The 25,451-nt window shown below is 41.1% G+C and overlaps 1 protein-coding gene across 4 annotated transcripts in view; it reads left to right on the forward strand.

The window, feature by feature from the left end:
• Window positions 1-24,660, forward strand: part of MYO3A (myosin IIIA) — a 245,134-nt gene extending 220,474 nt beyond the window's left edge. For 3 of the 4 annotated variants that reach the window (XM_040352539.1, XM_040352538.1, XM_040352540.1), the window contains 3 exons: window positions 8,366-8,406; window positions 12,212-12,343; window positions 24,234-24,660. In XM_040352539.1, the coding sequence (XP_040208473.1) occupies window positions 8,366-8,406; window positions 12,212-12,343; window positions 24,234-24,348 (288 nt within the window). In that variant the 3' untranslated portion in view covers window positions 24,349-24,660. The remainder of the gene's footprint in view (window positions 1-8,365; window positions 8,407-12,211; window positions 12,344-24,233) is intronic. The other variant, XM_040352541.1, reaches the window with a different exon arrangement.
• Window positions 24,661-25,451: the final 791 nt, after the last annotated feature.

Raw genomic sequence — 25,451 nt, forward strand, 5'->3', positions numbered from 1 at the left:
GCTAGTGAAAAATATATATTGGGATGCTTCTGCTAGTTCATTTCTTTCACACTTTATACTTTGATTGTTCATTCCCCCTGATCATTTTTAATGGATCATACCAAGAGGAATATCAAATGTTCTGCCAGTAATGTATAAGGAGACTATATGAAACAAAAATTTGAGAGCACTGTGATTTGAGTTATGTCTAGCAGTCTTGTAACTTGTTTACAGTCTTTGACTGTCTCCATCCAACCATGTCTGTATCAGGTCTGCAGTATCCAACCTTCTCTCTCTAGTCTATAAGTGTTGGTTCACACTTCAGCAACTTGGGATCCGACTTGTAAGTCCTCAAGTCGCCCCAAGTTGCTGGACTTAAGAAATGCCATAGAAGTAAATGAGAGCTGTCTTAATGTACACTACTGAAGTTGCTCCGACTTCAGAAAAGGTTCCTGTACTACTTCAAGGTGACATTTAGGCAACTTGAAACCCATAGATTACAATGGAATTTGCCTCCAAGTCGGATCTCCATCTATACTATTGAAGCGACTTTACAGGAAAAAATAATTGTTTACCCGGGCAAACCCCTCCCTCCCACAGAGCTTATTATTCTGTGATTGGCCACAGCCAAAGTCACCTGTCCTAGAGGCAACTTTTAGGCCTCGTACACATGACCGAGTTTCTCTGCAAAAACCAGCAAGAAACTTGCTGTTTTTTTTTTTTGCCGAGGAAACCGGTCGTGTGTACATTTTTCGATGAGGAAACTGTTGAGGATCCCGTCGAGCCAAAAAGAGAGCATGTCTTCTTTTTCCTTGACGGAATGGAGAAACTTGTTTTGTCGAGTTCCTCGACAGCCTAACAAGGAACTCGATGAGGAAAACGAAGTGTTTCGCCCGTCGAGTTCCTCGGTCGTGTGTACGAGGCCTGAGTTGCGTTGTAAGTTGCTCAAAAACAGGCTGAAGTCGCCTCCAAATCGCCTTGCAAAGTCACGTGGGTTGCTCCTGTGTGAACCGGCACTAAGTGTTTCTGTAGCATTACATACAGTAAATATTATCTGTAGCCCTTTCGTGATTTAAGGTGCTACACTGTTTGCCGCCTATAAAAGGCAATCCTAAACCTGATTTAGTCACATACACATCCTGAAGTCATATTATGAGAGTCACTGCTAAGTCAATGTCATATAAAGGGCATATCTAATATATTTATTTGTGTATTAGTTTTCTTATGACTGTATGAGTTGTCTAGTCATTCTTTAATAAAGTGCATTTCTGCCAATCATGTCCAATAAACCTGATGCTTTTAGAATGGTATTTTCAATTACAGGTAAGATAAATGTATTTCTATTTCTAACAAGCTGGATTACTCTAGATAGCTGACAATTTTTTTAATGACCAAGTATACGTAGGGGCTTGAGTGGACTGGCTTTGATGGGCAAATGCAATGTTCTATTGACATCAGTTTGAAATGCTTCTGAGATCATTCTGAATTCACCTGCTTCAGGTGCTTTTGCATTCCCAGAGACCTGAATGGGGTGAAAAGTGTATTTCCAATTTTGTAGTAAAATTTGAGAAAACACCAATATGATTTTGGTATGTGTTCCTATTCACACAGCATACCTTTAAAATGTTTTAAGAAAATATTTTTACCATTTAGATGTTCCTGAGGAGAAGTTGTCATGGCTGACTGCAAGCATTTCTTAGCAAGCTCATCATGATCTGTCCCAACAGGTGACATGCGTGCTTTGACACTGCAAGGACGGGTGCAGTGTCAGTGAATGTACTTGTGTGTCAGAGTGCCATTTTAAATAAAGGGTGTAGTATTTACTCCCAAGGGAGCCATGGAAATAATTAGATCCCCCAACCTCTCCTGTGGCTACCTGCTTTGTATCTGGATCCTACAGCCTACCAACAAACTTCTGACAGTAATCACCATTTATTGCAGGATTTAGGAGTGTATGATACCCAAAATAGAAATAGGAACCTGCTACATGTTATGAACTAGATTACCCTCTTGTCTTGAGAACACAGCCACCGCCTTTGTAATAATTGTATTATTTTATTATATAGTCTGAAACATATATTTGGCACCTCAAAGGTACCATCCTGACTAAGGGATTTAGCAGAGTACATGATAATGGTTACCACTTGCACCACGAACCTTGGTTCTAAACTAAAAGTACATTTTTTTAGGTGAAGGTAGAATAGGACTCCCTGAAAAGTAGAAGAATAAGAGATAGTCAGACAGGAATTTATTTACTAAAGCTGGAGTGCTCACTTCTGCATAGAAACCAATTTGCTTCTAACCTTTTTATAGATAAACCCTTTGACTGTGACATTATGCTTTTAAAGATTTATTTATAGTAGCAGTTCAATAATGGTTGATCGAGATGTCATATGACCATTTATCATTCTGGGCACTCTTGAACAACATCTGCCTTCTGTTTCCATAAATACTGAATATATGTCTAATTCAGGGATATGTAATTAGCCGACCTCCAGCTATTGCAAAACTACAAGTCCCATCATGCCTTTTCCTCTGGGTGTCATGTTTGTGGCTTTCAGGGTCTTGCTATGCCTCATGAGACTTGTAGTTCAGCAACAGCTGGAGGTCTGCTAATTGCATATCCATGTAACTTGTATTTGTAGACTTTATTACAACCTCTCTAGCAATACACACTAAACTGAGCATGTGCAGCCTGACTCCAAAGGCCCTGTTTTATCCGGACTTATCCAGGGGGATAGTGCAGGGAGGCAGGGCCAGTACAAGGGGGGGCGGAAGGGGCGGATGCCCTGAGCGGGATCATTTACTGGAGGAAGGGGGGCACAGTAGAAGTGTTGTGTACCGGCCGCGCTACATAAATAACAACAGCATGATTTCCCCCCCCCTCTCCTCACTGACTCCAATGTTAATGCGAGTAGCGCTCGCACAGCCAGGCCGCCCATCTGATCCCCAATTGAAGTGCAGACTGGGTTTCCTGCTTGTCATAATAACTGCAGCAGACCCGGCTCCTGAAGTGAGCAGTGCTCCCGCCCCCCAGCCCGCCCCTGTCTGTATGCTCAGAAAGCTATGCTGGCAAAACTCACAGCACAGCAAGGTTATACAGGATAATGTCATACCAGTGCTTGGTCCTATTGGGGATCTGTGCAGTCACATGCCAGTTCTTATCCAATCATGCTACTTCAGCCCCTCCCCTTTCTCCTGCCGCTAGATTTGGACAACTTAAAGCAGCAGTTCCAGAGGAGGAGGAGTGGCTAAAATGACCCCTCTGCTCTTCTGTGTCACAGTGAGTTTTTTAATTTGCTTTAGGAATAGAAAGCAGCAGCAGGGATAGTCAGTGATAGGGAGAGGGGCAGCAGCATGGCAGGTTGATTGTTTAGTGCAGGCAGCAGAAAGAGAGGGGAACAGGATCCGAGGAAGACATGTTCTTACAGTCTGTTCATGTTCATCCTGACACCGGGCTGTGAAAGATCTTCATCATCAGAGGGACAGAACACAGACTTGCATTCCTTTAAACCAGCAGAACTCATGTTTCTTACATTAGATCTCTACCTGGGAGTTGTATCACCGCCTCACCACCTGCTTCAACCTCTTTGTCCCCCACACTAGTGTATTGCATGCACACACACACTCGTGGGGCTGTTGCAGATCATCCTTATTCAGTTGAAGGGGTTGTACACAGTGGGTGGAAGCACCTGCCAAAAGCAACACAGTGTGTAATTTCTGCCATGACACTAAAAATGGCTGCAATATGTATACACCCCCAGCCACTGCCTGTATGCAGCTAACGGGAGTAGCGGGGGGGGGGGGGGGGTAAAAACTTGGCTCAACTGCAGGGTTTAACAGTCCCCCTCACCACTTGTGTTAATAATGAGTTCTAACATTGCTGGTGTGGCTCCACAATAAGACAATAAAAATACCACATTACTCTCGACTTTTGTGTGTGTGTGTGTATATATATATATATATATATATATATATATATATATATATATATATATATATATAGTTTATAATATATAATTTATTTTCGGTGGTATGATTTACTGGTACAAATTATTAGTGTCCCTCAAGTTTTTACTGTGGCATCTTATGTGCCCCCCTGTATATTGTTCCTAGAGTCCTAGAGACGCTCGACAGGCGTTTCCTAGTCCCGGCCGGTGGGACTTTACCGAGAGGCCGGCCAGGAGGCGGGATAAGAAACCGACACTGACTCGTTCTTTACACCGGGGGGGGGCGCAGTTTGCCATCCTCGCCCTGTGCACCGAATGACATTGTCCCAGCACTGCAGGGAGGGGAAGATCTGTGCATGCAAGATCAAGCTGATTTTTTACACAATGCAGAGGAATAACCCCTTATGCCGCGTACACACGACCGTTTTTCATGATGAGACAAATGCAATTTTTTAAATTGGTCATTAAAAACGAACGTAGGGAAGGCTCCAGAGCATTTTTCTCGTCGTGAAAAATGGGCATTAAAAATTTAGAACGTGCTCTAATTTTTCGTTTTTCACGTTGTGAAAAACGGTCGTGTGTAGGCTTTAACGACGGGAAAAAAACGCGCATGCTTAGAAGCAAGTTATGAGACGGAAGCACTCGTTCTGGTAAAACTAGTGTTTGTAATGGAGATAGCACATTCATCACGCAGTAACAGACTAAAAAGCATGAAGACTGAAAAATGCGAATCGTCTCTCACCAAACTTTTACTAACACGAAATCAGCAAAAGCAGCCCAAAGGGTGGCGCTATCCGAATGGAACTTCCCCTTTATAGTGCCATTATACGTGTTGTACATCACCGCGCTTTGCTCGAGCAGTTTTTTTACGATCGTGTGTAGGCAAGGCAGGCTTGACAAGAATCACGTTTGATTAAAGTGGAGAAGAAGTCGTTTATTTCATGCTGTGGGTTTTGTAACAGTTTAACCTAAGATGATACAGAAAGACCAATTTTAGGAAGCTATCTAGATCACCACTGTGTGGAAATCAAAAGGTGAATAATTTTTTAGGTAAAGGAGCAGTCCTATGCATTGTGTTCCCTAAATCAGCACTGAAAAGCGACATCTTTTCTCATCTGCCATCATGTCTTCCTGCTCATATGTGATGAACTCCACCCACCATAATCTTATCTATTCCTGCACATCAAGGATAGAAATGAAAATGTTGCATTAATGTTTTTTCAGTTCCCATACCAGCACATAACAACAAAAAAAATGTCTTCTCAGATCTTGCTATCTAAGATGACATTCCCACCTTGTATTAGCAATCTTGGTTACACAACTCCTTGTTAGGAGTGGCAGAAATAATAATCCTTTGGCAGGTAAAACAGCTTCCATATATGTATAGTATCATATCTTCCTATTTTTACTTTTACCCGGAGTCCAGTTTTAAAGGTAGCAGTGACACACAGTATAGACAGATGTATTTTTTTATTTTTTTTTGGAATTACACCCAGGTCTGCCAAAGGTAACTTTTCGTTATAAAGCCTAAAAATGTAACTATAATCCCGTCTAAAGAATTTTTTTTTATTGTTTCAAAGATGATATTTTTGAAGTGATCATTGTGACATATGAACACATTTGTGTGCATCAAAATAACTCTGCTGGAATGTATAAAACATGATTGAAAAACAAAAAGGGCACGGGAAAGTTATAGCTATGTAGTTTGCAAGTGCTTCAGCTATTCAGCAACAAGATTGATTCAGGTGAAAAGTGGGGTGAATTCGGTGAATTTTGAAATTATGAACAGGATGTCTCATAACCGAAATCCATGAGAGATATAAAAGAAGGGGCAGGTTTTTTAACCAACTGCTGTAATTATCCAAAATCTTTTTGATCAGCGATTTTACCTCAAATTTTCAGCGACTCGCGGCCGCGATTTTAACAAGACAGTCATACGACTGTGGATCCGACTTTGCCCCACAACTTGAAGTACGACTTCAATGAGCAGGCATGCGACTTTGATCCCCCAATAATTAGGGGGAACTCCATGCCAATTACTTTTTTTTTTAAACAGCATGGGTTCCCCCTTCATGAGCATACCGGGCCCTTCGGTCTGGTATGGAACCTCCACGCCGAAAAAATCCATACTAGACCCTTTTCCGAGCACCAGCCCGGCCGGTCAGGAAAGCGAGCCCCCCCTCCTGAGCTGTACCAGGCCGCATGCCCTCAACATGGGGAGGTGGGTGCTTTGGGGCAGGGGGGCCCTGCACCCCCCACCCCAAAGCACCTTGCCCCCATGTTGATGAGGACAAGGGGGGCTTATCGGAATCTGGGAGCCCCCTTTAATAAGGGGCCCCCAGATCCCGGCCCCCTACCCTAGGTGAATGAGTATGGGGTACATTGTACCCCTACCCATTCACCTGGAGGAAAAGTGTCAAAAAAATAAACACACTACACAGGTTTTTAAAAACATTTATTAGTCAGCTCCGGGGGTCTTCTTCTGACTTCTCCGCTTTGTTGAGGGCATTTAGCCTGGTACGGCTCCGGGGAGGGGGGGGGCGCTCGCTCGTCCCCACCCTCTTTCCTTGCCGGCCGGGCTGGTGCTCGGATAAGGGTCTGGTATGGTTTTTGGGGGGGACCCCATGCCGTTTTTTCGGCGTTGGGGGTTCCCCTTAAAATCCATACCAGACTGAAGGGCTCGGTATGCTCATGAAGGAGGAACCCATGCCGTTTTTTTTTTTTTTTTTAACTTAGTGTGGAGTTCCCCTTCATGCACAAGTCGTGTACAAGTCGCATGCCAAAGTCGGATCTGTTAATACGGAATCCGACTTTGATCCGACTTCAGAAAAAAAGTAATGCAGGAATTACTTTGAAGTTGGCAGTCGTGCTAGTATGAATGGTAGTCATTGAAAATCATGAAGAATGACTTGTCATACGATTTTGCTGTCCAAAATCGTGCTACAAGTCGTATAAGTGTGAAAGGGGACTAAGGCCTTGTACACACGATAGGTTACCCAGAGGACAACGGTCTGACGGACCGTTTTCATCGGTCCAAACCGATCGTGTGTAGGCCCCATAGGTTATTTAACCTTAGGTTAAAAAAAAAGCCAACTTGCTTTAAAATGAACCTATGGATTCCTAACTGATGGGAAAAAAACAATCGTTAGTAGGCACGTCCATCGGTTAAAAATCCACGCATGCTCAGAATCAAGTCGACGCATGCTTGGAAGCATTGAGGGAAGTTGCCGTTTATGAGGTATAAATTAGCTGTGCCCAGAGATGTAAATTTACAAACTCATGGAGTTGAGTTCATGTGGGGACAACAGTAAAATTGCCAGCTTTTTAAAAGACATTATAAGCCATTACATCATACAAGATATTTTACATATTAAACTATAAAACTTGTTGGTGGTGCACAGGGTTTGTGAACCTTATATTCTGTTTTTATTTTATACTTAGTTATGGACCAAAGCCACTGGTAAGGGTGGCAGAATTGGTCCTTCTTTCAACAGATGGGCCCAGACGTGCTTACACCACCGGTGACCCGCTTCCGCTGTTATTATACACAGCACCGATGGGAGCCAAGCGATGGGTACCGCAGACTTGATGTCCATCGGCAACCACCAATTGCACAGGGCACAGGCAGAACGACAATCTGCCAATGTAAACCAGGCGGATTGTTGTTCTGTCAGAAGGGAAGGCATTGATTCTGTATTCCTGCAAAGCAAAATGGATCTTTGCCTTCCTCTAGTCCAAGCACCTCCCCCTCAGTGAGTAAGCACAACCTAGGCACACAGTTAACCCTTTAATTGCCCCTGATGTTAACCCCTTCCCAGACAGTGTCATCGGTACATTGACACTGTATTAGTGTCACTGATACCCAAAATGTGTCAGTTAGGTGTTTTAAATGTCCCATAGGTTGTAGACACTATAACCAATCAATATACACTTACTAGGATTTGTTTTACCAAAAATAGAACATATTGGCCTAAATTGATGAAGAAATTAAATTGTATTTTACATTTTTATTGGGTATGTTCTATAGCAGAGCAAGTACAAAATATTGTATATTTTTTTTCAAAATTGTCCCTCTTTTTTTGTTTATAGTGCAAAAAATAAAAACCACAGAGGTAATCAAATACCACCAAAAGAAAACTCCATTTGTGGGAAAAAAGGACAAAAAATGTATTTGGGTACAGCGTCGCATGACTATGCAATTGTCAGTTAAAGTAACGCAATGCTGTATCGCAAAAAATAGCCTGGTCAGGAAGGGGGAAACCTTAAAGAGTGCAAGTGGTTAAACCGACACTATCACTTTGCTGTGATTTGTTCTAAATGTTTCCCCCAGCAACTGGTTCCTGCTGATGGCTTTCCTTTCTGTGCTAAGCATGAAACATTTTTATCTGATAAGATTATAATTTTTATAAAATAATGCATATTTATTATTTTAATAGTTGCCCTATGTAGATGAAAAGAGAAAACCAAGAAAAGAAAGGTGAGTTAATGCTTTCAGTTAATCCCAAGAAAATGTCTTTAATTTCTTTCATTTTTTTTGGCATTGTTTCACAATGCTGAATTGTGGACTTTCACATTTTAATTATACACTTCTGTATTTCTTTCTCATTTTCCCAGGTTATCTCCAAATATAGCTCATATATTAGCCACAGTTTGTGTTTTTGTAAATAATTACACATGATTGAAGGGTTTAACATGCAAATGTATATAATTGTTTTGTTTTGAATCTTTTTACTTCCCAAAGCTGGATGTAGATTAATTTATTATATTTGTTCCGCCCACACATGTGAAGATCAATTTCTGGTCAGCCAATATCATTACTGCTGGAATATGTTTATATTCTTTCCCATAGCGGTCGCTACTTTTGAAGGATAGAGGGAACCGACAACCCCTTGTAAGCAACAGTTTAGTGTTTTTTCCTGAGTGACACATTCTCATTGTCTTAATATTGGTGCATTTGTTTTAGTTGTAGATGTTTTGGTGCAAAAATATTTAGTGTATCGAAATGCAAAACTTTTTTGTATTTAGGATAAATTAAGAAGCGGGTAAAACTAGGCTTTAGCTTGAGTTCAGTCTGAACCCATGTTCGGCTGAACCTGGAAGAAAGTTGTCAGTGCAGGCCCATTCTGCAGTGACCAGATCCTTAATGGCTGTTGCTTCACAGTCACAAAAAGGTGGGGATCCTCATAACATCATTGACTAATATAGTCACATTGCCATATTAGGTCTATGCCATTGGTCTAACATAATGTTGAACCGAACCCAAGCTCACCCCTTGTTAAAACCCCTATCAGGTTTTTTTTTTCCATCTTTGTCCCACTGGAGAGATTTCCCTTATTTTCCTATCCTGGTGACACAACAGGTGAGAAAAAATAAATCTAAAGTAAAGAAATGTCCTGTTAGACATTTGTCTCAGAAGCAAGTGTCCCTCTTCAGATATCCTCTCTTTACTGGTGGCAACTCAAAATTTTCGATGTCCCCTCTAGACAATGGTCACCAGAACAAATAGAGAGAGTGAATCTCCTAACATGGGCACACAGCAATGAAAACCTGACAGGGGTTCTAACTTCCCCAACATTAACCTCAGCCTGCATACACTATAGAGAACTGGAAAAAGGTGGAGTAGTTGCCCATTAAAGCCAATCATATAGCAGATCTCATGCTGAGGTTTTCTTAGTTCCAGGTTTTATAAATAAGCCCCTGTTTGTTCCCTTCCCTACAATCATTGCTGTATTATGGGCTTTATTAAGGCCACAAATATTAATTGTAACATTTCAAATGTGGAAATGCATACAAGTCAGTCAAAATTAATAGCAATTAAAACTGATAACGGTTAATACCTTTTGTACTTTCCAATAAATCTGCATGTCAGTTACATATATTATATCACCTTAAAGAGTTAAAGCTTAAATCCAGGTCATCCACATCGTCCAGTGCCAAACTTGCCTGCATAAGTTTTGTATTTTTGTATCCACCAGTCTTGTGATCCACACAGCCACATAACATAGCCAGGTCAGTGACCAGACTTTTCTCCACTACACCTAAGCAATACAGCTTGGTTACCGAACCCATCCTCAGCCTGCTGATTGGACAATATAGTTGCATCACTACATTGGTGAGATCATCACTTTGCTACCTTCTTTGGTCAGGACCCAGTTTTAGCCCCACTGTTTATAGGGATTACAAGAAGAGAATATAAGGACATATTCAGGTACTTTTACTGGCTGCTTTTCAGAAGAAAAAAAGAATGGATAATGTATATAGCGCCAACCCTGAAGGGTCCACTGAGAATATGCCCAGGTCTCCCTACTGGCAGACACAGGGACAGTTCCATGCACACCGACAACACATGCTCAGTCTAGTGGATGTCTTTTTGTGGATTTTATTTGCAGAACCTTGAACATAAGGGGATTTAAGGGTTTATAATACTTCAATAGCATATCAAAAATCAACAGGAGGACAAATATTTCACAACATCCTCTTGAATCAGCCTTGCCAGGTGATAATAGGGAATGACCAGTAATTCTAGGACTCAACTCCCTTTAGTACATGCACACCTGAGAGTCCTAAGCCAGGTCTTACTCACAATGTCCAAGGGGTTGTCTAACATGCAGCTTCCAAATGACACTCTTCAGTGTGCGAGACAAAGATCCTTCTCGGGGCCAGACTCACACTGTTGTGCTGTTAGCACATGGGTGTTAGCGCGCTTTATGCCATGTGTCAATGTCCATTGAGTTGAGGCAGTCCATTTAATTGAATGGGCTGCATAATGCATAACAACACACTAAAACATTTAGCAATTTCAGTAGCGTAAAGTATGTTAGCGTTAAGAACCTGCTACATTGGGTTACATTACTCCAACTCACCAGTGTGAACAGTTTCTAAATACTAGTATACATTTCTATTGTGAGGTCAGGCACTGATGTTGCACGAGAAGGCCTGATTTGCAGTCTCTGCTCAAATTCATCCCAAAGGTGTTCTATCGGGTTGAGGTTAGCATCAGGTCACAAATGCGCTTCTGGAAAAATGGTCAAACATTCCCATAGTCACACTCCTAAACCTTGTGGACATCCTTCCCAGAAGAGTTGAAGCTGTTATAGCTACAAAGGGAGGACCTACTCAGTATTGGACCCTAAGGACTAAGGCCCCGTACACACGTCCGAGAAACTCGACGAGCAAAACACATTGTTTTGCTCGTCGAGTTCCTTGTGAAGCCGCCGAGGATCTCAGCGAGCCAAGTTTCCCCATTGACTAACGAGGAAATAGAGAACATGTTCTCTATTTGGCTCGACGAGTTCCTCGTCGGCTTCCTCGGCCAAAAGTGTACACACGACCGGGTTTCTCGGCAGAATACGGCTCCGATCGAGTTTCTGGCTGAATTCTGCCGAGAAACTCGGTCGTGTGTATGGGGCCTTAGACTGAGATGCCAATAAATTCATGTGCATGGAAAGGCAGGCGTCCCAATACTTTTGGTAATAAAGTGTAAGTAAACAACTGATGAATGGGAAGTGCTTACCTAAAACAGTTACTATACTTATACTGCCTGTTCTCTAAAAACTGCTTTGCTGGCACTCTATGCTTCTTATTCATGTCTTCTAGCCCAGGCTGAATTGTGGACTGCTGAATGTTCTTAGTTCCCATTTTCTCTGTCAGTTTAAATATCACACTAAATGTATTTAAGGGAACTTGTCACATCAGCGATCTCGCTGAGATCCCTAATCAGTGCTAGAGGCTATCCTTCTCAGACTTCCAGATGTGGTGTTATTTTCAGGGCTGGCCCGTCACCGCGCTTTGATCTGCATCCCGGCCGCTGACTGCTGACCAGCAGAAATCTATCTGTTGTCAGTCAGTAGGTAGGAGACCAATGGTTGGGAACCATAGTCTCTCAATGTTTCTATCCAGTCCCTCTCACCCACAGCGTTAAAGAGGAATGTGTTAACAGAACAGATTAAATTGAACATAAAGGCCACTGTTTACTTATTCTGCACAGCTAATCCTTGGTTCTGTCAATGTCCCCAAAGCTACATACTGTATCAGCTTTAGCCTAAAGAATATGAGGTTTATAAAGAATCTAAAATCGTATGAGGATGCAAACAATTCTCTGTCTTCTATGTTCATGTCTGAACATTCTCTATCTACCTTTCCTCTCCCACCAACCAGTTAGTTTTTTTTCCCAATGCCAGGAGCTCTTTAATCTTCATGTCTGATCATTCTCTGAAATGTTTAGCCGATTTCTAGAGCTCTCTTGGTAAAACGGACAAAAGGCAATTTTCTTTTCTTCACAGTCAAGGCAAAACACTGGAATCAGAAGATTATTATAACGAAATTTATTCCAACCACTCAGTGTCAATAAATAAGCCCAAAACATATGATGGGTTTTCTGCTATGGAGTTTTCCATCCTAGTTCCAAATGAAAGGTAATGAATGCTTTCCTTTCATGAAGAAGATTGACAGTGGATGCCATTATGACTACATTCTGATCAGACACAAAATTGTGAGAACATAAACAGGAGTAATGATCCGAATGTATGAGTATTGGTGGCAGCGTTGTTATTAACAAGGCAGGTTTCTAGCCTGGTGGGAGCAGTGTGATGGCATTGGGGGCAACTAAACACAACATTATTACTTAACATTTGTGAAATATATACTGTAGATGTCTCATATTTTTCCTTACACTTTTTAAAAATGTTATTTATAAGGTTTACACTGGTTTAAAATAGACAAAAAAAAAGAAAAAATACATATATGTTGTTGTTTATCACCAGTGTTAACACAGCAGTTTTTATTTGTTCATCCCATTATGTAGTTTTATTACCTGTTGATTCTGCCAGTAGGTCTAATATTTTTCCACTTCCTGTAATAGGGTGACAATGCTGTTTTTTCCACAATGAAAACATGTAGCAGAATTATCACCTTATGTATAGGATGGTCTTAGATGGACATAATGTTTTACATGACCTTTGGTAAGAAAGTAAAAAATGAAAGTGATACCAAACTTCCCTTTACCAATGGCAGTGCCATCTTAGCCTTTATTTAGTTGCCATGGAATTACACATCTGGTCAGCTATGATACCAGCCATTTGAGGGCTTGAAATATCAGTTGAGAACTGACACTGCCATTTGAGACAGTTATCACCAAGGTGTGCCTTGAATGAAGCCTACATTGTGCATGCATCAATAGGCAACATGTGAATGAAGATGCTGCAGAAAACAACACTTGTACGTTTGGTTAGGGATTTAAAAATAGTTGTAAAATATTTACAACTTGAGCTTTCTTCTGGAAATTAGTTAAATTGGTGAGTTTAGTTTCACTTTTAAATATCTGAACCCCTAAAACTACTTTTTTTGTTGGACAGCTTAGCTTTTTAAAGTGGTTGTAAAAGCACAAGGCTTTTTATCTCAAAACATCCTATGCATTAAGGTGAAAAAACTTCTGACAGTGACCGTACCCCTAGCCTCCCACCCCATTTTACTTACCTGAGCCCTGTAATTCCCACTGCGGAGACAAGCTCTTCCTCTCTGACCGGGTTCTCAGGTCTTGATTGGATAGATTGATAGCAGGGCAGCCATTGACTCCTGCTGCTGTCAATCAAATCCAATGACGTGGGGGCAGGGTCGTGTCCTACATTCTGCGTCTATGGACGCAAATGCTGGACTCGGGAGCGCGCCCACAAGGTAACCTTCTGGGAGAGCACTTCTCTCAGGGGGTTATATGATGTGGGGAGGAGCTGAAAGCGTTGCCGAGAGACCCAAGAAGAGGAGGATCGGGGCCACTCTGCACCTAACGAACTGCACAGTGAAGGTAAGTATGACAAAAATGAAACAAAGCTTTACAATCACTTTAATGCATTAAGATAAAAAGCCCTTTGTGTGCAGCAGCTGCCCCAGCACCCCCTTAAGCCTCGTACACACGACCGAGTTTCTCGGCAAAAACCAGCAAGAAACTTGCTGGTTTTTTTTTTTTTGCCGAGGAAACCGGTCGTGTGTACACGTTTCGCCGAGGAAACTGTCGAGGATCTCGTCGAGCCAAAAAGAAAGCATGTCTTCTTTTTCCTCGACGGCAATGGAGAAATTTGGCTCGCCGAGATCCATGACAGCCTAACAAGGAACTCGATGTGTGTGTTTCGCCCGTCGAGTTCCTCGGCCGTGTGTACGAGGCTTTACACTTACCTCAGGTCCCTCTCTGTCCAGCAATGTCCACGAATGTCTCAGCTGTCTGAGATCTCCTTCCTGATGGCTGAGACACAGCAACGGCACTATTGGCTCCTGCTGCTGTCGATCAAATTCAGCTAGCCAATCAGGGGAGAAAGAGGGAGGGCAGAGTCGGGCTCTGTGTCTGAATGGATACACGGAGCTGCGCAGCTCGGGTGCCCCCATAGCAAGCTGCTTGCTGTAGGGGAACTGAACAGGAGAGAGGGGGCGGGATCACAGAAGAGGGACCCAAGAAGAGGAGGATCCGGGCTGCTATGTGCAAATCCACTGCAACAGAGCAGGTAAGTATAACATGTTATTTTTATAGGGAAAAAAAAACAATCCTTTACAATCACTTTAAAATAGGTTTAAGTAACCTGCAGGTAGGAAAAACAGAAGATACAAAGAAAACATGGTTACAAAAGAATTTAGAAACAAAGCTGCAGTATTAATGCTAACGTCCATAGTGTCACTTGAAACAATATTTTTACTATCTGCAGCCTTTGGGGGAAGTTAACAAAGAATGGTGCAGGCTCTTTTTCTGCAACACTCTTCTAAGCTGGTAAGATGGAGCAGATCCTGCCCCTAATTAACAAAAGCAGGCCTTTGTTATTGAGTACTGATCTGCCCCCTGTTGTATGCCGTGTCTTTGTCAGACAGCAGAGAACAGTACAGCTGGAGCTGCATGCTCGATCTTTCTGCCCCTACCCCCATCCAGTGCTCAGCTTCTACTGAAAACTGCCGTTATCTCCTAGGTGCAGAACCCACAACAGTTTCAACTTCACTTTTAAATAGAAACTGGCATGGGTGGCAGAGATATACCTAGATTTATCTGCTCTGTTAATGTAGCACACACCACTTGCACTAGTTTCCTCCACCATTGATAATGGAGCAGTAAGCCTAGTTAATACCTCGGTTTGTTTTTCAAATAAACATTTAGGGCCTATTTTCATCATAGCGCATCCATTAGCGTGCTCATGACACATGTGCACTGGCCTGTGTTTTGAACTTGTGCTACGATGAGCTGTAATGTGTTTTTTTACTTAGTACATTTAACCTGGCATTTTGTGATGTATTACTGCACAATAAAATGCACTGCTCAAAATTGCAACATAGCCTAGCTTTTTTTTAGTGCACACCAATAAAGAACGTTGGTGTGAACTGAAACCATAATACATTGGCCAATTTTCCTTCTTCCATTGGGACTACTTGGCCAAACACAGCCTAATGAAGCCCAATGCTGTTGGTGTGAAGAAGCCCTTAATGTATGACGGACGACTCAAGGCCTCGTACACACAACCGAGTTTCTCCGCAAAAACCAGCAAGAAACTTGCTGGGAGATATTTTTTTGACGAGGAAACCGGTCGTGTGTACATTTTCGTCTAGGAAACTGTCGAGAAACTCGACGAGCCAAAAAGAGAGCAAGTTCTCTATTTCCTCGACGGGAATGGAGAAACTTGTCTTGTCGAGTTCCTCGACAGCCTAACAAGGAACTCGACGAGGAAAACGATGTGTTTCGCCCGTCGAGTTCCTCGGTCGTGTGTACAAGGCCTCACAGATCAGTTTAAGTTAGCTTTAGAGACTTGCTTTATAGCTCAGTTTGTTCAAAATTAGCCTTCTGTTAAGAGAGGATTCATTGTACTGAGGACTCATTGACTTCCTTTAGCAACGAAAAAAACATCTGACCAACTAAAGGCAATAGGGTAGATTTACTAAAACTGGAGCACTCAGAATCTGGTGCAGCTGTGTATAGTAACCAATCAGCTTGTTCAATTAAGCTTTAAGCTTTGACGATAAAACCAGGAAGCTGATTGGTTTCTATGCAGAGCTACACCAGCTTTTGCACACTCCAGTTATATTAAATCCCCTCAATATGTTCAAAACCATTATGTCATTTTTTATATTTGTAGTTACACAATTATACACTTATATCACTGTTTTATTAAAAGACACAATGTTCAAATTGTTTCCTTTAATGTTGTACCAATTAGCAAGGTCATAGCCCAAGTGATCATGCTGGTGCCATGAGTTCTAGAAGCTGCCTTGTTTCTAATATTTTGGTTCTCTATTAAAACAAAAAAATGCCCAACTTACCTCCATAGGTGGCACATTCCATACATCCCAGTGGGTTCATAGTATTTCTTAGCAAACAACTTGTCTTGTAGTGGTTGGAGTATATGGTCCGGACCTTACATAATCAGTAATCTCTGTATGCATCCAACAGCCGAGGATTTAATATTGAGACATGCATCCCTACAGGGGTAATTTGGGGCATTTTGTTTTATTAATATTATCCTAAAGCTTATAAATCTCTGTAAGGCATAAAGTTTCTAATGGTGCAGGGCAGAGCCGGATTGAAAAACTAGTTGTATCTAGGCAACCCACTTGTGGTATCAAAACCAAACCTAAAATTCTGTTCAAAAGATGCTTGGGTCAGCTTTACTTGTAATTTAACTCTTCATCTTGTAAAGAGAATTTTTATTCATGCATTCTCAGTATTGAAACAAAGCAAAAGGTAACAACAGTATTAGTGAAATTTGTGATTATTAGAACAAGTTGACCATACTCTATAGATATCTAAAGTGCAACTAACTGTGAATCCGGCCCTGCTAAAGCTTAAGATCTACAGAACGCAAGTCCTCAACTTCTGTCTGCTCATGATTCCCATTCCTTCAAGGATCAGCAAGCCACATTAGAAGCTGCTTGTATCAGTATTTTTTATCAGTTTCCAAATGTCTTTCTCAAATGTCTCTTAAAAGTCCAACTATTGGCTGGGGGGAAAAATGGACGGTTCTTTGGGTCATGTCACCAAAGATAGCCTTTCAAATACCTCTGTGGGATTGCCCTCTCATTGGCTTTGTTATGACATTGCCGAATCCGGATAACTTAGGGGACTGTCAGGGAGCGAGATCTTGTTGGCCCAGCTAGTGAGGGAGTGATTCCATAGAAACAGGTAAGTGTTTTTTAAATAATCTTTTTGCAGGCCCTATGTATTGACAATTCAGTAGCCCTAAGGACTAATTTTGCTTCATACGTTCTGTATGTATACTCCAGGGGAAGAGGTGACTTTCTGTACAGTTGTATACATGGAAATGCATATAAAATGCATGCATGGGCATATTAAATGCAGTACCTATTGCAACCTGTATTTACCAAAATTTAAAGTAAATGAGAAAAAAAGCAAAAAAAACAATATCTTGAAATGCTCTATTCTAAAACTCAAAAATATCATTCCTACCTTTGAAAATAGGGGGGAGTGGAACTATTCTTGTGTTTTTGTGCAGTGTGTAAACAAACCCTACATTTTGAAAATGCTGTCAATATGGATGAAAAGGGTACCAGCACTGAGAGAATATGGACACTGCCAGTTGTGGACCCATTTGGCTAAAAGAGCTAGTTGTATTACTGTCAACCTAGTGCCATGGCTTTAATATTATGTCAGACACTAACTAGGATTGAAAATGTAGTAAGTATGTATACAGCCAGATAACTAGTATTTTTACAAGGAGATCGACAATGGGGACCCCCTGTAATTCTCTCAGTACAGATTCCTTTAGTGCTTGGTCATTTTAAAGCTGAACACTGGGCAGATGTAAAGGACACAGACAGAGGCGGCTCTAAGCTTTGTGAGGCCTTAGGCAAAACTTAGATATGAGGCCCCCCTCATGCCCATAATGGGAAAAATAATTCAAGCAAGAAAAATGGCTGCAGAAAATGCACAGATATAGCACACATGTGATCAGCACCACTTCCATGGCACCCTTCTCCTCACCCATCAGACATATTAAGCCAATGCATGAGGGGAGAGAGGGGTAATAGAGAGATCCAATGATGCCAACATTAGTATTAATCACAGGCAAACTAGGCGGCCGCAAGGTCCCTGTGAGTGCGAGGCCTTAGGCGACCGCCTAATTTGCCTAATAAGAGAGCAGCCTCTGGACACAGAAAACACAGCTCTGTATTCATTAATACTTCATTATGTTTTTAAATGCAAGCAGTGTAAGTACATAAATGTTATCTGGGATCAGTCCTTTGCAATCCCTGTACAGAAGGGCTCAGAGAGGGAGAAGAAGAACCAGGAGCCAGTCAGTTGTGCTGCAGTGCATGGAGCATGCTGATTGCAGAAGAGAGCAGACTAGAACCATGTAAATCCCAGAACCGAATGGTCAGAATTACAAATCCTTTGGCAAGAAAAGCTCTCATATATGTATTTCTTCTGTGCTTAGCTGCTGTTTGCCTGGAGTTCAGCTTGAATGAAATTATATAAACTAGTCAGCCATTGAGTTTATTCAGTCACAGAGCTCATAGTCACAAGGTTTACAAAGCATTGAAATAGAGTGGATAATCATTTTAGAATGATATTAAACCATAGTGCTTACTTGTTAGTTTTCCATATTCTGTGCATTAGAAGCTTTTATTTATGTAAATGTGGAATAATAGATAGATATAGATAGATAGATATACTTTATTGTCATTGTATACATACAAACATTTTCCGAGTACTCTTTACAACAGCAATAAAACACTTCTCAACAAAACCACACATACATACTCCTAGCACATGCCCACATATCTATTTAAATATATCAAAATATAAAATGTTATTTAAAAAGAAATATGTTTTTTTAGAATTTTTAGAATTCCACATGAAATTCCTAAAACACTGTACCTGATGAGATTATGAACAATACAGCCCTAGGGAAAAAACTATGCTTTAACCACTTGTCTACCGTCCGCCGCCAAATGACGGTGGGACGAAGACCCTCTCATTCTGGGCGGATGTCATATGACATCGCGCCTTTTCCGAGCCACTAGGGAGCGCAAGCCCGCCGCGTCACTGGGAACTCAATGCGCGTGCCTGGCGGCCGCAATGTCTGCCGGGCACCTGCCATTGCCCAGTAACTGAGCAGGACCGTGGATCTGTGTGTAAACACACAGATCCATGTCCTGTCAGGGAGAGGGGACCGATGGTGTGTCCCTTGTACATAGGGACACAGATCGGCCACCTCCCCCAGTCAGTCCCCTCCCCCCACAGTAAGAATCAATCCATAGGGCACACATTAACCCCTTGATTGCCCCCTAGTGTTAACCCCTTCCCTACCAGTCATATCTTTACAGCAATCAATGCATTTTTATAGCACGGATCGCTGTATAAATGTGAATGGTTCCAAAAATGTGTCAAAAGTGTCCAATGTGTCCGCCGCAATATCGCAGTCACGATAAAAAGATCGCCGCCATTAGTAGTAAAAAATAAATAAATTATAAAAATGCTATAAATCTATCCCCTGTTTTGTAGCCGCTATAATTTTTGCGCAAACCAATCAATATACGCTTATTGCTAATTTTTTATCAAAAATGCGTAGAAGGATACGTATCGGCCTAAACTGAGGAAAAAAAAATGTTTTTAAAAAAAAATGGATATTTATTTTAGCAAAAAGTAAAAAATATTGTGCTTTTTTCAAACTTGTCCCTCTTCTTTTGTTTATAGCGCAATAAAAAAAAAACGCAGAGGTGATCAAATACCACCAAAGAAAAGCTCTATTTGTGGATAAAAAATGATAAATATTTAATTTGGGTACAGCATTGCATGACCGCGCAATTGTCATTCAAAGTGTGACAGCGCTGAAAGCTGAAAAATGGCCTGGGCAGGAAGGGGATGAAAGTGCCCTGTAGGCAAGTGGTTAAGCGATTAGTGTGCGTTTTAATGTATACCTAGGATACACAGCATTGGTTATAAAAATAATTCATTGCCTTAATCTGCTTCTGGTACTTTTGTTAAATATGACCTTTTCAATTTTTTTTTTATTTCATGCTGCTAATTTGAAATATACATTTTAGCTTTAAAGGAATATATTCCCATCTACTGCTGTTAAACACACTATATTAAAACATACGTCAAGCTTCCTAATTGATGAAATATTCAGCAGGAGAAAAAGGGCAAATCTCTGTAACAGAGCCCCACTCCAACAGGCCTTCTAATTCTTCTATCAAAAAGTTTTGGCTGGACATATACAATTGTATATCCTTGTTGACGTAATGAAGCACATTATCGGAGCTTGGGTAGATTTTTTTATTTGCATCTGAATGAAGCCCTCTTCCGTTGCATGCATTCAAACACAAAGTGCAGCAGGGACTACGCTTGACCCACTTTGCCTACAACATAAATACATCTCAGTAGAGCTTGCTGCATCCAAGGAAATGCAGAACAAAGCAGGTCAAACGCAACCTAAAATTGGTCATCCACACTGTACAATAAAGCTTGCCATACACTGATACAAAATTCTGCTGGTCCAGCAGGGATGACTTAAAGTAATACTAAACCCAGAAGCCTACATTCACTATATCTGGTCTCCCACAGTACAAAGAACATGGAAATGCAACTATTTTAGTAAATATAAACTGATAAATACCTTTACAGTAGCAGTATATAGCAGCCTTGTGACTTTGATGAGTGTCTGATCAAAGCTTGTAGGAGGAGTTTTCATTCTGCACTGACTGTCCTATCAGGATGCAAGGCCCCTGACCCTCTGTCTGGCCCTGTGTTGATCACATGCACCCCTCCCAAGAAAATAAATAAATAAACTCTCTAGCAATACATACCAAACTGAGCACGTGCAGCCTGTCCCCTGACACTGTATTATCAGGAAATATATTGGGGACAGTAGAAGGAGGAGAGCATCATAGAAGCCAGGATCAAACACTCATTTTACACAATGCAGAGGATTAGGTTCCACAGTGAGTATAACAAGCATGCTTTACTGCATATACAAACTGATTTTATTGTTGTGGGTTTCAGTAACACTTTAAATGTATATATGTTGACTTGCAATTAAAGTGCACTTTATAATACAAAGTGCAAAAAGACTAATGCTCATAAATTTTCTTTTTATATTAAAATACTGCCACTATATACCTTTTTGGATGATCTGTATACCACGGGTCCATGATAAACTGCAGAGTTTCTCCAGTGCTGCGAGTTCAGGAAGGTGGAAATGTTCTCACTTCAGCCTGTATATAAGCCCACATGTGTGTTGTCAATATCATGTGACCTGGCTATTTCTAAGAATAAGAAACTGTTCTATCCATCATAAAAAACACAACTAAGCATGTACAGGTTGGCTTTTGCCTGTGTGATAGCTGGCTTCCCCCAGATAGACAGTGCAGGAGGGGAGGATCTGTGTATACAGGATAAAACAGCCTTGTTACACAATGCAGAGGATTACCCCCCCTTAAGTTCCACAGTAAGTATAACAAGCATGCTATGCTGCATATACAGACTGATGTTACTGTTGTGGGTTTGGTAACACTTTAAGTTTAGTGCTGAGGATGAGGCAGGCCATAGATGGTGCACATTTCTTTCCTGACGGGGAGGAAGCCATATTCATTGCTAGTGGCTATAGCAGCCACTAGCTATAATCGCAAGTGAATCCAGCAGGCTGGTTGTACCCAAGTTGATCGATAGATTAACTTGGTACATTCAGCCTGCCCATACACAGTTTGAATCTTGTCTGGTTCCTGAACCAGCCGAGATTCAAACTGTCTATGGCTGATTTTAATTAAGTGTTGGGAGATTGAAACAATAAGGACTCACGTCAGGCATTTGAGGACCTTCAAAAAAAATCTTTACAGGTCAGTTATATACTCTGCCCCAACTTTGCAAGCCAATCTAATGAGCAAAAATTGGGGACTTTCCGTACCATGGCTACGAGGATGTAACAACTAAATTTTTTGGCAATTCTTGAAAATTGTACCTGGGTGCAAATCGCAAAGAAAATACCATTAAATCTGAGCTGAGCTCTGGGCATTCAAAAAATTCTTAAAATGTACCCCACCATCCCAGGTGGTAATGGGTTTAGTGCCCTTCTGTTTCTAGGGAAAAAAATAACAGAGGAATCCCTAATCCATTGACCCGTCACAGCCAGCCATCCCATCTTCTTTTCTCCAGCTTTGGTAGGTGGACAAGCACAAAGCAGGACCACTGGTGTCTGGTAGTCCTGCATTGTACATGATGACTTTGATGAAAGGGGGAGGCTGGTCAGGGACCTGCAAGAAGAGCATCTTTGGTGCACTGGTTGTAATAACTACAGTAACAGCCTCTCAAAAGAAGACCACATGACCCTAGATTAAGGAAGTAATCGTCTGTTACCTCATTCCCTAGAGAAACAAGATTTTTTATTTTTTTTACCAGTACAAAGGGGGCATCGAAATAATGCTTAGAATTAGGTTTTAAAATGTACGTAAGACAATATAATTTTTTAGTTTTGCAAAAAGAAGCAAAGGATTGTGCCCTTTGTCAAATTTGTATTGCTGTCTGTCTCTGCTGGAGAGATTTACCCCTATACGTATTCCTGGTGACCATTGTCACTGAGAATAAAAGACAAAGGGCCAGGTCCACAGAGCAAGTACGCCGGCGTATCTACTGATACGCCGGCGTAACTTTCAAATTTCCCGCGTCGTATCATTGTTTTGAATCCTCAAAACAAGATACGACGGCTTCTGGGTTAGATCAGACAGGTGTACATCTTCGTACGCCTTCGGATCTAAGATGCAATACTTCGGCGTCCGCTGGGTGGCGCTTTCCGCGTCGGGTATGCAAATTAGCGATTTACGACGATCCACGAACGTACGCGCTGCTGACGCATTTTCTAATGTCGTCTGTAGTCAGCTTTTTCCGGCGTATAGTTAAAGCTGGTATTTTGCGGCGTATAGATAGAATTGCCATGTTAAGTATGGCCGTCGTTCCCGCGTCGAAATTAGAATTTTTTTTTCACGGCAGGAAATTTCTGGACGACGTAAGCGCATTTCATTCGGTGTGGGGACGCGCTTCATTTAAATGAAACCCGCCCAATTTGAAATCCGCCGCCAGAAATACACTACGCTGCCGTAACTTACGGCGCAAACTCGCTGAGGATTCGAAAATGCGCCAGGTAAGGTACGGCGGCGTAGCGTATCTCTGATACGCTGAGCGGAACTAAATGTATGTGGATCTGGCACAAAATCGTTTAATTGTCACCAAGCAATAGGTGAGGGAAATCCCTTTGATGGAGAGCACTGTATCAGTGATGACTCCATTCACTTTGGAAAGATTTAATTTCCTTTTCTGTCATCAGATTGAGAAGCGAAGGGATCTCTTTCCAGTTGAAAACATACCACATACTATAACTTAATAGGGTTTATTTTAAGCCTTTTAAAAAAAAACATTTTTTGCTTTAAATACACTTTAAAGCGGGGGTTCACCCTTAGAGGGCACTTTTTCCCCTTAGATGGATGCTCGTTTTCTCTAGGGGAATCGGCTATTTGTTTTAAAATATGTGCAGTACTTACCCGTTTACGAGATGCATCCTCTCCGTCGCTTCCGGGTATGGGCTTCGGGAATGGGCGTTCCTTCTTGATTGACAGTCTTCCGAGAGGCTTCCGACGGTCGCATCTATCCCGTCACGATTTTCCGAAAGAAGCCGAACGTCGGTGCGCAGGCGCAGTATAGAGCCGCACCGACGTTCGGCTTCTTTCGGCTACGAGTGACGCGATGGATGCGACCGTCGGAAGCCTCTCGGAAGACTGTCAATCAAGAAGGAACGCCCGCTCCCGAAGACCCATACCCGGAAGCGACAGAAGAAGATGCTCATTCTTTAATACAAATAGCCGATTCCCCTAGACCGAACGAGCAGGAATCTAAGGGGAGAAAAAAAAAAAATTAATAAATGGGTGAACTCCCGCTTTAAGTTACCAAATGGTTTGTGTAACAATTATAAATGTTAAATCAATTTTTTTAACACAGGAATATTTTCCCATCAACTGACATCATCTATCTTCCTCTATTATTTCTGTAAAACCTAATACAGTCTCCAGTATTTCACCTCTGAACCCTCTCTGTAGATAGGCACGCACTAGATACTTACGCACATAAGTGTAGTGTAATTGGTGTAAAATCAATCAAAGTGTTTCATACATTCTTCACTTTATAGATATAGTAGAAGCAAATGTTAGATTTCACAGAAAATAAAAGCTTTCTGCTGTGTTATTTTTATCTTAGAAATCTTTTCATGGTAAGTAAAGCTATGTTGACTCATGCTGGCCTCTCTAAATAAATAAAAAATGACATATATTTTTCTCTAGACCTTCCATTGCAGATGGATCCCAGCAAGAGAATGTAATGGATGATAACCCATACGACTACAGAAAACTGCTTCGGAAAACATCTCAGCGTGAACGCCTTATCCATCATTTTTAAGAGAGATTTTTTTTTTTTTATTGATTGTTATTGCTAAAACGTTGAAACATTTTTAGCACATATTCAATTTCTTTTCACTATAAATATCTTTTTGTTAAATAGCGATAAATTCTATTTTATCTTTAGCTATGCAATATTACATTTATATACTGTGTGTTTTTCCTTTTTTTTATATATATATAAAAGTGTAGTTTTCTACAGATTTTTTTCAAGATCAGTGCTGTATAATATTTTATAAGAATTGTGCTATGACTATTTATGCCATCAATTTGTTTTCAGTTGTCTAAAATGTACCTATTAAAGCAAAAATAATTTAAGCCAAAATTCTGCTTTTGTGTCATTTGACATATTCAAGAAATACAATGATTGTAAACGATCACCTTGCAAAACAACCCATTCAGTTTAAAATAGAAATGAAAGGCAAAACATTTGTGTATAGATATAAAAAACATTATAAATATATATTTTTCCCTTTGTTATAAGTGATCACATACCCTTTGTTCTCAGCTGCATAAGAGCTGGGGGGAGGAGAAGCAATAGAACACTGAACACTGAGCTTCCCAGTAAATGGCCATGCAGGGAAGGCATGCCAGGACAAGTTTGATCATTGGAGGAGAGCAGGCTGAGTTCCCAGCATAGCTAGAGAATTGGCCACACTGTGCTCTCCTGCTTAGCATGGTCAGTTTTTAATAGGAAAGTGGAGGGACTGGCAGGAACACCAGGAATTTCACATAAAGGAAGCAATACAAAGAGAACAAGTATATGGTACAGCAGGCACATATCAGAAATATGAAATGTTGGGGTAACAAACACTTTAAAGTATAACTAAAGGCAAAACATTTTTGGGATAGAATGGAGGGGGATTAGAACGCTTGTTGATTTTTGTTTGCTGTCTGTGCCCCTGTTAAGGAGATTAACTCTCTCTATTTGTCCTGTTTACCATTAACATTGAAAGTAAAAGAAAATCCCAAATTTTGGGTTGTCCCCTAAAAAATAATATAGGGGAAATATTCCAAAGGGGACACTAGTTCTGGTCACCTGGGGTCCCCAACAGATTCCCTTAATCACTTAAGGACTGGACCAATATGCTGCTAAATGACCCA

This window comes from Rana temporaria, chromosome 5 (assembly GCF_905171775.1).
Source record: "Rana temporaria chromosome 5, aRanTem1.1, whole genome shotgun sequence".
Lineage (NCBI taxonomy): Eukaryota > Metazoa > Chordata > Amphibia > Anura > Ranidae > Rana > Rana temporaria.